Source organism: Ictalurus punctatus, chromosome 3, assembly GCF_001660625.3.
Source record: "Ictalurus punctatus breed USDA103 chromosome 3, Coco_2.0, whole genome shotgun sequence".
Classification (NCBI taxonomy): Eukaryota; Metazoa; Chordata; class Actinopteri; order Siluriformes; family Ictaluridae; genus Ictalurus; species Ictalurus punctatus.
This window is the reverse complement of record NC_030418.2, coordinates 32,533,250-32,550,638: the sequence shown is the minus strand read 5'-3', so window position 1 is coordinate 32,550,638 and position 17,389 is coordinate 32,533,250. Positions and strand designations below refer to the sequence as shown.

The 17,389-nt window shown below is 41.5% G+C and overlaps 1 protein-coding gene across 4 annotated transcripts in view; it reads left to right on the top strand.

Moving 5' to 3' along the window:
• Positions 1 to 17,389, top strand: part of nr3c2 (nuclear receptor subfamily 3, group C, member 2) — a 120,495-nt gene that overhangs the window by 72,117 nt on the left and 30,989 nt on the right. For all 4 annotated transcript variants that reach the window (XM_017464001.3, XM_047153850.2, XM_017464000.3 and 1 more), the window contains 3 exons: positions 5,502 to 5,618; positions 12,049 to 12,339; positions 16,842 to 16,986. In XM_017464001.3, coding sequence (XP_017319490.1) covers positions 5,502 to 5,618; positions 12,049 to 12,339; positions 16,842 to 16,986 — 553 coding nt within the window. The remainder of the gene's footprint in view (positions 1 to 5,501; positions 5,619 to 12,048; positions 12,340 to 16,841; positions 16,987 to 17,389) is intronic.

Genomic DNA, 17,389 nt, shown 5'->3' with positions numbered 1-17,389 from the left:
CGATTGAATCGAAGCTGTCGGCGTAAGTTGATGGGAGAGATGAGCAAAAACGAGGCAAGTACGGGATCAAGAGAAATGACCCACGGGAAGTCCGGGCAGAAAAAAAAGCGGCAGCAGGAAACTTGGAGCGTTCAGCCTCAACTTCTAGTGTATCGAGTGAATGATTAACGAACGCCTTTCTAGAGAGTCTGAAACAAGCAAAGAGACGTGAAGCCGTGTCGAATTTCTACATCAGAGACAAACCGAGCTTTTAGGAGCTTGCGAAGGTTTATTCTGTTCAGATGAAGCTTCATGTGAAAGTCGTTACGGAGCCACCACGGGAGCCGCTGCGCTTCGGTCCAACAACATCAATTAGAGCGAGCCGCCGTGACTCAGCTGGAAGTGTACCGAATGGATCTAACATATGTGGTTAGGGGAATACAGTAATCGCGCGCTGATTCACGTGCCCTCGCGGTCCAGATGCTGCGTTGTCATGTCGATGCAGCACGCCACCGCTAACGGCTAATGCTGGTCCGGAGAAGCCCGCACGCTTGCCAGTTAAATCTAGGTCAGAAATACAGCGCTGCTAGCATGAAAACAGTCCCGAAGCACTGGATCCGATGAAGAATCTTGATGAAAATGCCGTCAACAAAAGATCGCGTGAACACAAACGAACAATTTATTGATAATAAAGCATTTTTATTAACATTAACTCATGTAAAAAGGTTGATTGTTGATCAGATCCGTTCGTTTTTGTTTTTAAAGCTTATTATTAGTGTTTTAATTGCAGTTTGTAAAAAGCTGTTTTTGGTTCATTCATAACTTGGCTAACATTAACCTTAGCTTACTTGGATAACGTTTGCTTGCTACCTAACATTAACTACTAGCTAACTCGGCTGTTGTTTGCTAGCTAGATAACAGCTAGCAACAGCTAAAATACCAACGTTTAGTTAGCTAAGTTGTGTGGGATGCTAATTCCGGTGAGGCAGCTGACATCGTTATTTGAGAGGTGGTTTGTGAAGACCGTTAACGGATTGTATTTGCCGTAATTACATCGTTTGGCTTAAAATATTCCTAATAAATATAGGGAGGGAAAAAAAAACAAAGACAGGCGCTGCATATTACTGGATTCTAGTGAAAAAGCAGTTTTTACTACTTTTTTTTTTTTTTTCGTTTTACGTTCGTGTCTTCTCAGGTTTAAAAGACCTAAACATAATCTAGAAAAAAAATTTTTTTTTTAAATATTACTTTCAATTGTATTAGGATTTGATTTTTAATAATGATTCCTCAGATTTATTTTAAAATAATAATAATAATAATAAGTTATAGAGCGGAGGACAATGGGAGATTTTCATTGGGTTTCACTTTTAATAAAAATAAGCAGGTCATTTTGACTCACGTCAGAGGTTAAAGTGCTGCGTGCATGCACACACGCATTCACGGCCTCTGTGGAAGATGGAGGGCGAGCTGTTACGGGGCAGGCTGAGGTGGAAATAAACGTGACGGTGTGAGGAGAGACGCGTGACGAGGCATGGTGCTCTGCAGTGTTGGGGGTCTCCCATGGGGATCTCTGATTAATGTCAGAGCTGACAGCCTGACTTCTGCACCTGAGTGTGTCCCTTCATGCAGTGACATAACTGGCTAAAAGTAGCCACTGACTAGCTCAGGAATGAACACACACACACACACACACACACACAGAGTGTTGCTACGACGTCCAAACAAATCAGATCATCTACTTCCTTTTACAAACCGACGGTGTGACACTATCTTAGCTCAGTGGCATTTTATTTTATTTTTTTCAGGATTGACCATGGGGGGGGGGGGGGGGGGGGGGGTTGCATGCTGTTTTGGGATCGTAATCAACAACAGGGTAATGTGAGGAATCGGAGTTACTGAAAATGTGCTGGCTCACAAACACACTGTAACCATAGCGACACTCTTACCTTTTCTAGCTAGCATCGGCTGGCTAACTAGCCTAACTTGTATTCTAGATGTTTTGCTGCCAGTAATAAAGACTGGCTTTAAGCCAGTCTGTTTGTTTTCGGTGCGTCTTTGGAAGAAGAAAATCGAGAGAAACCGAGCTACTGGTGCGACTTCCTCGTATGCAGCAACAGTCGAAGCTAGTCGTAAAGTCCATCAATAAATAAATAAATAAATAAATAAATAAAATGCCCACGCTGTTATTTTTAGTTATATTGTAACATTGGAATATTTTCTTCAATATGGTTGAACATATTGTAAATCCTTCACTAACAAGACCAGCACTTTGTCCTCCATTTAAAAAAAAAAAAAAAAAACTTTTCTCGCGATCCTCTCAACTGATCGGTTGTAACGTAACAAAAAAAACAAAAACAAACAAACAAACGAAAAAAGCACGTCACGCTTTTCTTAAATGTCGAAATGTCAACAACGGCGCTTTTCAAAAGCCGCTTCTCACAGGATTCCGAGTCGAGCGTGCGACGGCAGTTGAGTAATAAGCACCAAGTGTGAAAGTAAATAAAAGTAAACATGTTTACTATGACAATAAAATAATAAGAGGAAGTAACGCCTAAAACGAATAAAAAAATGTATCACTAGTGACATTAGTACACTTCAGTGCAGCCTGTCGGGAAGATTAGACATCGTGCATGTCGAGTGTATTCGGATGGTACACGGACAGATTTTCAGCATCTTCCGAACACGTAAAAACTTCTCTTTCCGTCACTAAGTTCCGCGCACCCACAGGCGCGCAAACGGTAAACACGCACCGTATTTGCATTCACTTCTTTAGGGCAATGATTAACAGGATTCGTGGGAGAAGCTCGGCACGGCGGGTGAAGAGGTGTGTGAACGGATTTCAGGTCTGATCTGCATCAGTGTTGGAGCAGTGGAAAAGGTGGGGGAGGTTAGATGGAGGAGGACAAGTAGGAGAAGGGGAGGGGAGGGGGGTGGTGTGGGGATAGAGAGAGAGGGTGTGTTGGGGGGGGGGGGGGGGTGTTGTATTTCCTGTGTCGCAGTTTACTGTTTTTTAGAGCAAGAAAAATGGGCTTATGTAACGAGTCACGTGACCGAGCCAGAAATAGTGGCGGAGCTACAGCTGCCTTTGCTCTTCCAAGCAGATCCCGGGCTTTTCTGGCAGCCTCGACTTGCACACGTTCCTGTTCGCCAAAAAAACCCGAGCGTCACAGCGAGACCCGGCCTGGGCGCGGATATTGGGGAAGTTTGATTTGAGGAGAGGAACTAAGCAGATGCTCGGAGTGCAGGAGAGAAGGAGAGATCGAGGGAGAGGGATCTAATGGGAAGCAGGAAAGAGCGAGAGAGAGAGAGGAAGAGCGACACACACACACACACACACACACACACACACACACTCCCTCTCAGAGCGGTGTGCAACCTTGCAGTGTGGCTTGAGGCCGGGAAAGCAGCATGCGGGAGATTTTCAGGCACGCACACTCATACACATGCATGTTTATACACACTTACATAAACGGGGAATGGAGTGTATTTACAGTGACACGACGCAGCATCACACACTCGTTCCTGAAACCCTCAGTAAAGAGGCTGTCACCTTCAATTCACTCCATGAACTGATGTTTGCATATAGACAGTAAGTAAACAATAGCATTAAACACACATTCCCAGCGATAGAACTCATTACGTTCTAACATTTTAAGTGATTTTCATACACATACTGTGTATACGTCTGAGCTTATTAACGCTGACGAAGCCTGAAAGTCTATAAGGACTCATTTCCATTCACACAACACTTCCACGTACTTAAAAAAAACAAAAAAAACAAACGAAACTTCAAAAAGTCATGAAATCAGAATCACATGACAGAAATCTCCCCTGAAGTTTCCGCTGGGTTGAATATTTTTAAGCGTTTAAGATCTGTTTTCGACAGTTTATGAATATTCGCATTAATTATAGCTAATCCACAGTATTGTACAGTTGTACAACCATCCATCCATCCATCTTCTATACCGCTTATCCTTCCTTCAGGGTCACGGGGAACCTGGAGCCTATCACGGGGAGCATCGGGGACACGGCGGGGTACACCCTGGACAGGGTGCCAATACAATTGTACATTCTCTTAATCATATCAAGGCGATTGGTTAGGAGTCGTAAAGTTTGGCTGCTGTATGAGGACTTCCGTAACATCTGATACGCCTGGCTTTTACCAGCAAGGTTGGGACTTCCTGTAATACAGCCGCCTTGATGAGTGTTACACGCTTCCTTGTTCATATTTCAAGCAGTGAACTGTCTCACCGAAGTAGGCCCGTGTTAGTAATGCATTTTTTATATCACGGTAATTGGGTAGGCTTGAAGCATAATTTATAATTATAATTTAGAATAATGAGCATGCTGGTATAGGAAAATAATCAACAATGAGCTGGCGTGGTGTGGCCTGACATGAAGCTCGTGAAGTGTTTTATTCCTCGTACACCACGGCAATTTTCAACAGTTAAATGTATTTATTTTTATTCATGAAGAGGTTTGTCAAATGAAAATCTTCATCTTTTTTTTATTTATTTGTTTTTATTTTGTATTGTAAAGAGGTGTCGCAAAAGTGTATTTCCATCTAATCCACGTTTTCTTCAATGCGACTGTTCCGGCGCTTAACGAGTGTCTGGATTCCTTTCCGACCCGATTCGATTCGATTCTAAATGATTCAGAATCGCATTTTTACTCGCTTTCCATTTGACTCACTCTCGTCAGACCTTTCGTCCGTTTTTACACTCACACGCGATGTTGTGGAACGCCCGCGAAACGACTTCCTTCGCGTTGTCGCTTGTGTTATAGCGGCTGTAAACGCTTGTTTCCACACCAGCCTGTCTCCTGAAGTTAAGAAGCCTTCAACGCAGCTTGTCACATTATAGAGAAACCGAAAAGACGTGTCTTTCCCACGTCTGGGAAACGTAAAGTTACAGCTTTATCTCTGACTGTTAGAGCGCACTGACACTGGAGACCGTCCTCTGGAACGACGGTTATCCGTATGAACGATATCACACGCGTTTAACACGATGGAATCAACTAGAGCTCGACCGATCGATCGTTTTTTTTCATTTATTGTTTTATTTAAATAACAACTACCACCGACGAATTTTGTTGTGCTATTTAAAGTGTTTTTTTTTTTTTTAATCATTTTGGACGTGTCTATTTTTATTTGTTATTTGGAGCGCTACGTTTTGGTTCAGTTTGGATGTATATCTTTTATTTGCTTGAATATTTATGAATAGTTACTATATAGGAATATTTATATATTTATTTCATTAAAAAAAAAGAATAAAGTACAGTACATTTTCATGGTACAGTCTGCGTTCGGGCGAGTTACGTCAGTAACTTAGTTCCAAAAAACCCACAAAAGATAAAATAATACGTACAAATATTAGTACCCCCCCCACCCCCACCCCCCCCCACACACACACACACACACACTCATTTCTCGCCAGGTTTATCTACAACCAAAGCAATTTTTGACGTGCACGACTGAAATTCATTTTTTTAAATCCTCTCTCCCTCTCCGTCTCTGTCCACAGGTCAGCACAACTACCTGTGCGCTGGAAGGAACGACTGCATCATCGACAAAATCCGACGGAAGAACTGTCCGGCTTGCCGAGTACGAAAGTGTCTGCAGGCAGGGATGAATCTCGGAGGTAATCTCCAGCAACAGTAAACACACAATAAGATTATATATCAAGCGATCCCTCTGCAGGAAACGTCCATTTTCACACGTTAGCTCTGTTCTTAGCAAAGTCACATCGCACGGAGGAAATAAGCGAGAAATAGTTCTGCAATGGCAGCCATTAAACAGAATGATCACTCGCTAATGACTGACTGCGGATCGCTCTTTACATAAACAGGAGCGTCTGCGGAAAGGAAAATGAAGTGACGGTACGGGTTTGTTAGCTCTGCCGTCACACCACGAGCGAGGTGCATGTGACTCAAGCGGAAGTCCTTCTGTATTTACAATGATATTGAAAGATTTCATTCTGACTGGAGCACCGTGGACATGTAGAGAGTCTGTTTCACCACATCACGTCGATCCCCAACAACCCGATCAAAGCCTGACGTTCCGTGTGTGAGGAAATCGCGTTCGGCTAGCGGGCTTTTAGACGTCTTTAAGCACACTGACTGCGATTAAATTCCAGCAAACCATAGTAGGGTTTGCACTTTCAAAAAACAATTCTCACCCCGTCTCATGCATATGCTAGTGGATGATCTTAGCTTGAACCTGTAGATTCGTGCCTAAGAGCCGCTGCTTTGTAATCAGTAGTGTTAAGCTTAAAAGGACACATATTTATGCTTCAAATCAAGGTTTAGGAAAGTCAAATTCGAAGAAATAACAATGGGCTTCGTTTATCAGTCATTTAATGCACGTGTGTGTGTGTGTAAGTGAATTTTAAAAAAAACAAACAAAAAAAACCAATCCTGACAGATTTAACACAATTTCAACATACTCATTTGCATATGTTGATCAATGCCGATAAACCCGAAATGACTAATTACATTCGATGCATATTTAGTGATGCCAATACAACTCCATAAAAGGCAAAGTATATATATAGTATAAAGGTGATATACACTAAACCTACAGTAATGCGTCTCGGCCATTGTAGCACGTCAGCTACGTGATACACACTAACTTTTCCCTCTTTTATATATAGCGTTATAGTTCTGGGTCCCCGGAAAAAATATTGATGCGCCCTCCACCCATATCATATACGGTATAAGATATGGGCACGGAGGCTCACATCGACAAACTAACAAAACGTTTTAAACGTTTATAAATATTACAACAACACAATGGCGTTAAGCCCTTAATAACTTCTTACGAAGCATTGTTTCAAGTCCTCAAGCAATTAATCAAGTCCAACTATTAAAATAACAATAAAAGGCAAGAAATGAATACGATATTAAAAATAAAACACATTTTTAAACGTACCGGCAATATATTAGAAAGTCTTCCCGGTCCGTCTGGTTTCTAACGGCTGAAGTAAATGTTTAGAAATCGAAACGAATGGCGTCAAATGTAAAATAAAAACCCCCTTAAATGACTTGTTGTCTTTTATTTATTATTTATATTATTTATTTATTTTATTCAAATGAAGCTAATAAATGTATCCGTCCCAGAGAAGTGAGACGTATCTGTGTTTTCTTGACAGTATTGTTATCTCTAAACGTATCACATCAGCAGCCCGCAGGCGGGTGATCCTTGTAGCACGCCGGTCGCGTTTTTTTTTCCCCCACGTGTCGTACAAACCGACTCTGTTTACATAACAGCGCAAAAAGGCGGGGACTTTGACCGCGTAATCGTTCGGTCCGTGCGCACCAGTGCAGTAATGAGAAAATGATGTGACAGTACCAGCATGGGGGCGCGGCAGGAAGTGAAATGATCAGGGCACGGCATCCCATCACACTGACGTCCCTACAGTGCACTAACCTGTCTTGTTAAAGAAGGTCTTGATAGACTAGGACGCCGCAGTTCTCCTGGCCTCCCTCTCCTCCTCTTCATTACGTTTTTCGTACCCAGATTTACGGCTTTGTTTGTTCGTTTGTTTGTTTTTTTCGCCCCCGTTTTCAGTCGCTCGGTCTCCTGTTCTTCCACTGTAACTTTACATCTAACTTCAGCTGTTCTCAGAGCAGCCTCAACTCTGATTGGTGATGTTCCCTAGCTGGGGCGGGACTTCTGCTGTTTGTCACTGACTGAGCTGAAATAATTAATAATCATCAGATTAAACCATTTATAGATAAGATAAGATAAGATAATACTTTATTAATCCCCAGATGGAGAAATTAGGGTATCACAGCAGTATATATATACAGCAAGCAACAACGTGCAGTCCCACTATACAAGTAGCCCATGTACATATCGCATATGTACAACACTATATACATATTGCAGCTGTACGGTATAATCAGTAGCTGCGTTTACATGGACAACAATAATCCACTCTTAATCCGATTAAGATCATACTCTAATTAAGAAACTAGCATGTAAACAGCCATTTTTACTTACCTTAATCTAATTAAGGTCATAATCGAAGTAAGCGATAATCTAATTAAGACAGGTGGAGTACTCCTGTTTTAGTCGCATTATGGACGTGTAGTAGTGACATGTAAACACACACGGCAGTTTTACGTTTTACGGCGAACGAGAGAGTTCGGCTGTGTCCCAAATCGCATACTTTCCTACTATAGGCCTGTAGTGGGGAAAAATACATGTATCTCGGCTACTATATAGACGGTAACTACGCGATTTGGGACACACCCACCGCTTCAAGCAGTCGTCAATTAGCACGTACAGCATGACAAATAATTAACTGCACTTAAAGCGTTCGTAAAAATATTAAATAAAAACACCCAAAACTGTATACGGTTCCATAACGAAGACGAACTGTATGTTGATACGTGAAATTCTGGAGGGGCGTCGGACGGCGTGGCGCGGTGACGTAATGACGCGGGCTGTTAATCTAATTATGTTCTAAAACGTGTAAAACGGGTACATGACAGGAGTATTCTAAAAGCGTCTCGTGTAAACACCTTAATCACATTATTATCTTACTCAGAGTAAGGTCAGTAATTAGATTACTGCTGTCCATGTAAACGTAGTCAGTGTAGACATATAACAAAAGCTTTGAAGCAGTGATGTGATGTGTGAGCAGTGCAGAAAGTACAGTATGGTACGCATATTTCAGCAGTGTAGCAGCGTATTTGTAGTGTGGTCAAAAGTAAAGGGACGAGAGAGGAGATATTTGGAACACTTCTTTCATTTAATTATTCACAGAGTAGGGGCCACAGAGTTATACCATAACTACTGGATTTAGGATTCAGCGAGGCCCCCACTTCCCAGGGTGTCATCACCTTTAATTGACCTTTCACCCCACCTGTAACGGCCCTGTATAGCGCCTAATTGAGTAGCTAGTCTTATTTGTCTTCATTTTCAGATTTGTTTCAAATTGCGCTCTTTCAGTCTTTATTGGGGGCGGACCGTATTTGTGACTCATCACCGATTATGCGATTTGAATCCAATCAATCGAGGTTCACGTTAGTGAGTGTCCGTATATAATACACGTACACAAACTCAGACGCTCTTGTAAGATACTGGATTTTAGGCGAACGGTTAGCACGTTCGCCTCACACCTCCAGGGTCGGGGGTTCGATTCCCACCGTGGCCCTGTGTGTGCGGAGTGTGCATGTTCTCCCTGTGCTGTGGGGGTTGCCTCTGGGTACTCCGGTTTCCTCCCCCAGTCCAAAGACATGCATGGTAGGCTGATTGGCGTGTCCGTAGTGTGTGAATGTGTATGTGTTTGTGTGCCCTGTGATGGACTGGCACCGTGTCCAGGGTGTACCCCGCCTTGTGCTCCATGCTCCATGCTCCCTGGGATAGGCTCCAGGTTCCCCGTGACCCTGAAAAGGATAAGCGGTATAGAAGATGGATGGATGGATTTGTTCATATCAAGTTTGATAAATAAAGTTGGAACGGCTTTTTGTGAGCCAGAAAAGACAAAAATGTCTGTCTATAGACAGCTCTAACAGCTAATAAACACCACTTTTTAAAAATGGCTGGTGGATTTGATTGGCTCTAGGCTTTGAAATATCGTGTGTCCCTTCGTACCTCCGTAGTTTTAAGCAAACCCGACAGTTTGCTAGAGTAAACAAACAACAACTCAGGATGCCAAGTTGACCAGGTGAAACCGAGCACACGCCGGGCTCCGTCTCATTCCACATCTGATCTATTTCTAACACACTTCTCTGAGCAGCCTCAGTAATGCAGGCATCACTAGATTCCCCCGCTGTAGTGGAGGACGGCATGCTTCAGTGACTGATTCACTTGCTTTGGTTCCCTGAAGTCCAAAAACAGTGTCCTTATTCAGGCTTTCCAGGCAAAGACTGAACTTCAGTGTGTGAATGACACATTTCTTATTTAACACTCACTCAGACAGACATTAAGCGGTTTGCTCTGTCAGTGTTTACAGAATGACTGTGCGCTGGTTTAGGGAATTCTTCGCCGGTGTTTAGGCCGCTGTGTTAGATGGACGTACTGGACGTGTAAACCGTTATCGAGTTTGGCTGCAGCAGGGTTTTCTCACGCCAGCCGTTTGATTGATGGCCTTGTTCTGAAACCAGGGCAATTTTCTACTTACGCGCATCGTTGCACATGAAACTAACACAGATTTCTCTCAAATCAGATTCTTAGGCTCTGCTAAAAACAACAGCATAATTGCAGTGTCGTATCGTGTCGGTTCTTATGAGTCTCGTTTATGCGGGTTCGTACACGGTCGCTGTGGTACTGTACTTGTGTTTGGATTTTAGAACAAGTCGTGCTTTTTACAAAGGGAAAAAATGACAAAAACAATCATCAATCATCAGACGGGGCTTTACTAAAGTGCACTGTTAGAATAAAGCTCCAGCTTCTTTGGTTCGTCACTCTGGGGGCAGTCCTTATAGGAACTAGAACCAAGTAGAACCTTGTTAGGTTTCTGGAACCATGTATGATATTTAATCATTTCTAAACAGTGCACTATTACAAAAAGGTTCAATCTAGAACCTTTAAGCGGTCAGTTTGCTCTCTTGGGGCAACCCTTACATGTTCTATGTAGAACCCTACAACAGACTGTTTCCCTGTCAATGAAGGTTCTGAGTAGAATCTGTGAGAAATATTAACCCCTTAACCATTTAAAGAACCCTTCAGAAACACCTTATTTTAAGTGTGGAGCACTCGGTGTTTCCTAAACTGTATACGTTAATGCAAAAGGTTCAATCTAGAACCTTCCCTTGTTCTTTGGTTTGTATCCCCAGGGGAACACTTGAAGGTTCTTTGTTGAACCTTAGGTATTTCTAAAAGAACCCCCTTAGGAAACACGTTCCCTTAATTATTCACAGAACCCTTCAGGAAGCCCCTTTTCTCCTAAGAATAACACTAAGTGCTGTCTGAACACTCTAGCGCTCTTAGGGAAAATAAAGGTATCTGTAACTTTTACGGATTCTTACAGAGTTCAGAATTTTTAGGTTCGTGTCTCAGTGAAACCTTGAGATATGCAACAGTAGAATTCTACAATAGGCCGTTTCTTTATCACAGGGGTTCCTAGGTAGGAACGTGTTAGAAACCAGAGAAGGAACCCTTCAAGAACCATTTTTTTCCCCAAAAATATACGTTTCGATACTACCTAAACAGCATATGCTTAAAAGAAAAAGGTCAAAGTTTGTTCCTCATAAGGATCCCTTAAAGGTTCCATGTATAGTTCTACAACAGACTATTTTCTGTTCGAAAGCTAGAACTATCTGAAGAACGCTTCAAAAACACCGTATTAAGTCTTTAACACTCGATACTTCCTTAACAGCATGCTCTTAGAGAGAGACAGAGAAATAAAAAAAAAAAAAAGTCCAATCTAAAACCGTTAACGATTCTTTGAGTTTCTCATTCTGAGGACATCCTTAGAGGTTTTCTGTCAAACCCTGCAACAGAACATTCTTCTGGTAGTGTTCAGCGTAGAACCACTTAAAAAAGCTGGCACCCTTAACCACCCTAAGAACCCTTCAGGAACATTTTAAGAGTATAAGATTCAATACTGACTGAGCAGCACATTAGTTAAAGCCAGAACTTTTAAGCGGTTGTCAGTTTTTCCTCTGGGGCAAGCCTTAAACGTTCTCGGTAGAATAAGGAGAGGTTCAAATTAGAAGCTTATTATAAAGCTCGAACCCTTAACAATCCAAGCAACCCATCAGAAAAAGAAAAGGAAAAAACCTCTAAAGGGGGTACTTTGGGGGAACCTTTAAAGGATCTATATCAAATTGAAAGTTCAAACCCTTAACCAACCAAAGAACCTTTTAAGAATGATTTGGAGTGTACAGTGTTGAGTATAACACTCAGTACTATACTCGCATAGTACACTCTCATAAAAGATCAAATCTAGAACCCTTAACTGGTCTTCAGTTTGTTCTTCTAGGGCAAGGCTCTGTGTAGAACCTGATCCCCCATCAGATATTCTCGAACATTGTATTTCTGAACTGGAATTTGAAAAACACTCCCGTTTTATACGCATTTAAAAGCTGACTACGACCATTGCTTATTTCCTCCCTCAGCCCGGAAGTCGAAGAAGCTGGGCAAGCTGAAGAGCGTGAGCGAGGACTCGTCTCTTCAGAACTCGGAGAAGGAGCTGAGCTCGAACATGGCTCTGGTTCCTCACGGTGCCTCCGTGGCCCCCTTCCTCTCGCCGTCTGTGTGCAGCGTGCTGGAGCTCATCGAGCCTGAGGTGGTGTTTGCAGGTTATGATAACACTCAGCCTGACACCACCGATCACCTTCTCACCAGCCTCAACAAACTTGCTGGAAAGCAGATGGTGCGTGTTGTGAAGTGGGCCAAAGTACTTCCAGGTACGATTCACACTTTCACCCATTTGAACATTCGCACATGTTTGTAGTGTTACGGCCTGAAATTTAAATGGATGTCATTGGGATTACATGTCAGGGATTGGTTATAAAAAATATTCCGAACCTGTTATTAAAAATGGAATAAATATGGCAGAACCACAACTCTACAATGCCTGTAGGAGGCCATCCACCAACAGCCATAAGGTGAATACAAGCTAATAGCTAATAGAAGGTAACTCTCAGCAGGAAGCTACCACCACCATGCTTCACCGTAGCGATGGTGTTCTCAGAGTGATGAGCAGTGCTGCGTTTCCACCAAACATAGTGCTTTTGTTCACTGGACTCCTTTTGGTCTCCCAGACCAGAGAACATGGATCTCCAACATGTCTTTTAGCAAACTCCAAAGATGATTTCATATGGTTCATCGCTCTAACATAAAACCCAGCTTTGTAGAGTGGCCAGCCTACGTTTTTCTGGGCCACTTGGTTGCATCTATGATTAATTGCCTCTTTACCTGCTCACTAATCATTAAGTCATGGTCCTGCCACATTCTTTCCATTTTGAGTAATGGATTTAGTGATGCGTGGAGGGATTTTCAAAGTTTGGGGATTTATTTATTTTTTTTATAACCAAACCCCGAGGGATACATTTCCAGAACTTTGTCTCGGAGTTGTTTTGATAGCCCCTTGATCTTCACGATGCTGTTTGTTTAGATATGTTCTCTGGGATCTTCCAGGAACAGGTGTATTTTGAGGTCATGTGACACTTTAATTGAACTCAGGCCAACTCCATTCAACTGATTCGGTCGGTATCTTGTCACACCAGAACTAGTTTAGAGGTTTCTATTTTGAATTTTAAAACTGCAATATCACCTATAGCTGTAGTTAGCTGTAGAGTAAACTAATGCACCAATCCACACCGATCTACACCACATATACATAAACGGAGATATAGTGCGGTGTATATAATTTGAATTATCTTCACCGTGATGAAGAGAACGTGATGTTGACTCCAGTTTTGTAACGCTGCAGTTCACACTGTAGTCGTTAAGCTCGCCCCCTCTGAGAAGCCATTTGTCGTATTGCAATTATTTGATACCAGGGTGTCTGCTCGCTTTATCCAGATGTATATATAGAAAGTCAGGCAGACACAAGGGGAAACTGGTCCTCGCTGACTTTCAGACACATGAACGAGCGCCTCAATTCAAATCAAGCATGGCTGCTTATTCCGCGTTATCGGTTAGCTCAGTGTGTTAATGAAGCGGTATTCATTTACTTCTGAAAAAAAAAAAAATAGTCCTCCTTAGTGTTAAGAATGTAATCTACACTTGTTTAAAAGATCGCTCGTTAGTTTAAAAGCTTTAAACTTTTCCCTGCTGTTGTTTAATATCAACCCTAATACCACAGCACTGCTGAATTCTCGATTGTGATTGGTCTGAGGGTTATTATATTAATGCACTTGTTCTAACAGCTTCGAATTTCTAACGTGACAGCTAAGATTTGGCGGACGCTCCATCTAAACAGATTACAAACCTGTGTGTAGTTACTGATACGGTGAAGTTTTCAGTGAGGCGACGTTTATTTGGCGTTTTTCGGAAGGAGTCTCCAGTGTCAGTCAGTAACAATCAGTTAAAGTGTAAAATTCAAGTGACATTCGTCAGGACAGAGGACTCGGCGGTTTATCGGTACCAAGCTGTGGTGTCCTTTTCTTTTCTTTTTGTTCATTCTTGTTAACTCTATGAAAGAGTTCGAAATAATAAAATAAAGGCTAAAATAGAGTTCTAAAGAATAAAATAGAGGCTGGTGAGGGAACGACTGTTTATCGCTGCTGTAACGTGACAGGAACTAACTAACAAACTTGCGATGTTTGACAAACTGCTGCGGTCGAAGAGGAATAAAACACTTTGATCGACGTTGGGGGTGGAAACAGCATCACGCCAACACATCCTGGCTTGTTCCGTACATATTTTCTGCCAGAAATGTATTATTATTTATTTATTATAATAATCGGTTATTATGGATGTCAATTATATTTATCAAACCACACCTCCAAGAGCATTTCCATGGCAGCTGGGAGTAAGTACCAGTAAATACACGCTTTGTAAAATTCACACATACATGTAAAAAGAAAAGAAAATACATTTATTGATAATATTAATACAGTTATACGAATAACGAGAATATCGGTGGAATTCGCTTCGTTTTGACGATTCGTCCGTATACAAGAGCATAAAGTCCGACGTCGGGGATGTATTATTGTACTTAATATTAAAGAGCATTTTATTAAACGATTCACATATTTCCGTAATGATGTCATGCACGGCACCAGCGCGTGTCCATGTTTTCCTTTAGCGCTCACAGTGGGAAGTGTACAGACAACTGCATTACATAAGAGTCAATGAGTAAGTGCTTACTTTTAACGAGAAATGTTTACGAGATTCTTGCAGCCCTGCTGAGACATTAAAACCTATACAAGGTCTTTGAAGTCGTGTCAGTCTGAAACGGACTCACGGCTCACTGACTGGTAGCCGTTTCCCCTGACATGGTAATGGTGCTGGTTCCAGAGCCTGTGCCAAACCTCGATCGGTCCAACCATCCAACCATTTCCGACCATCTTCCAACAAACGCATTGTCCAGATCAAACTGGATTCCAAATTGTCCAATGACAAACCAGTTCGTGCGTAAGAACTACTAACCAGTCCGTGCTCAGGACGTAGGAGTAACCATAGCACGAGTAGTGGAGTTTCTCTGAGTACTAATGTAGGAAAAAACGTTTCTGGTGAAGGAGTCATCAGCTACTGGACTGCGGCCAGATGTGGATCCAACAAAGTATTTCAGTGGATCCAACTGTGTACAAAATACTGTAGCAGAATTAGGCAACTGAAGCAGAGTTAAGTGACTCCAGTTTTCTAAACATCAACAATCATGGGTTCTGTACCAGGCACCGGATTCACGAAACATTCTTAAGAATAAAATTCCTCTTAACCGCCATTTTCTTCTTATTTTCTAACTTAAGGGAAAAAAAAGTCAGGAATATTTTGTATTCCCGAAACAAAGAAATTCTTCTTAAGCATATTCTTGTTTTTATGGTTGTATTTTTTTTTTTTTTCTTACGATTTTTCCTAAGACAAAACTTAAGAAAAATTCAACTTCTTAAAAAGAAATATTTTTTTAAATCATCCTGAATAACTTCTTAAAGTTAGGATAACTTACGATTTGTCGTAGATTCCCAAAGGGTACTATTTTTAATGAGTTGTTTTAAATATTAAACATTACAAAATGATCAAACTTGCAACATATAAGAAATACTGTATAACTACTATATATATATATATATATATATATATATATATATATATATATATATATATATATATATATATATATATATAAACTCGGCTTAATGGTTTCCATTTTCCAGCAAGTAAGTTTTCCTAGGATGGTTAATGTCGGTCAATGTTGTTAAACGAACACCTCTCACACCCTCTACATTTGAATAAATGATCTGGATGTGATTGCTACTTTTAAAAAAAAAAAAAAAAAAAAAAAAAAGATAATAAATAAAATTTGTCAGTATTGAATTTGTTGTAGCTATTCCACTACTGTCATTTTATTCTTAAGAAAAAAATTAAGATGTTCTTAAGAAAATATTCGAGAAGTTTCTTAATTGCACTCAGGAATCTTCTTACGAGCGTCTTCGAATTGATCTTTCTTAGCTTCTTTCTTAAGAGGATTTTCTTGAATCCGGCCCCGCCTCCTTCGTTCATCCAATCACACGTGTTTATGTAGATTATTTAGCTGAAGGACGCACATCAGACCAGCGACTAGCTACAGGGCCAGATACGAGAGAAGTCATAGATTTTTACATTGTATTGAGCTGCTTACTCAGACCTTTGTAAGGAATGAATTTTATGTACAGAGATCTTGGATAACAGATTTTAATCGAATACTTCCATGGTTTTGAAACGGCAGGGATCAGTCATTCAGTCAGTGAACAGAAAGACCTCTTCGAGATGGAAAAAGTTACACAGTTCATTTGAAAAATAAGGAAACCTGCTAAAGCACCAGCACTAGCTCCATTTGGTAAAAATGGAGTTTGGCTGAACTGAGACCTCCGTCTCCTCCTCCTGTTTGACTCATGATAAGCACGTGAGACGTTATAAAGCAGACCGAGAGCTGCATTACGTGTCCTCTGAGTTCTCCATAGACGACAAGGTAATAAACCAAGGCCTTGGGCGCTTCATGTAATGCTAATTCTAGTGATCGAGTGCAACAGTTTACTGCGTCTAGACAAATATTAGCATGAGTAAACATCCAGCTATGGTAGCAGGAAAACAGCCTGACTCTATCTACCTGTGTGTACACAACTTTGTTTAAATGCTTGTTCATGTATCACTGGGGTCATTCTTAACACGTAGAGCGACACACAGAGTCTCGGCTCAGTAAGCAGACGCTCGCTTCTGTTGTATTTCAGTCCCTCTATAGTGATGCTCTTGCTGTCCGCAGGTTTCCGAACGTTGCCCATCGAGGACCAGATCACGCTGATCCAGTACTCGTGGATGTGTCTGTCCTCGTTCTCGCTCAGCTGGAGATCCTACAAACACACCAATGCCCAGATGCTCTACTTCGCCCCGGACCTCGTCTTCAACGAGTAAGTGATCCGATTTGTTTCCCTTAAAGGTTATCGATCAGTCGAGGTCTATGTTACTAAGTAAAGAAAATCTTTTAGCGTCCTGCTTTATTGTGGAATCATCACATAACTTTAGAGAATGAATATGATTAATCACGCAATACAATTTGCGTATAAGTCAAATAAATATCGAAATAGGCTCGTTTTGAAAGTGAAACGTGTTTCAGCTTCACCGTGAAACCACGACTCGTGTTTTTTGTAGATAACAGTGTGTCAGAAACCGCATCAGGAGTTCTGTTCGCGAGTCTGAGAGAACGCCAGAAAGCCGTGTGAAATGAGAGTGAAGATTAGGCGTAGAGTTAAACATGGTGGTGACGTTAAGTAAAATTAAAACAAGTAGCTTCTTCTACTCGACAGTGACGGT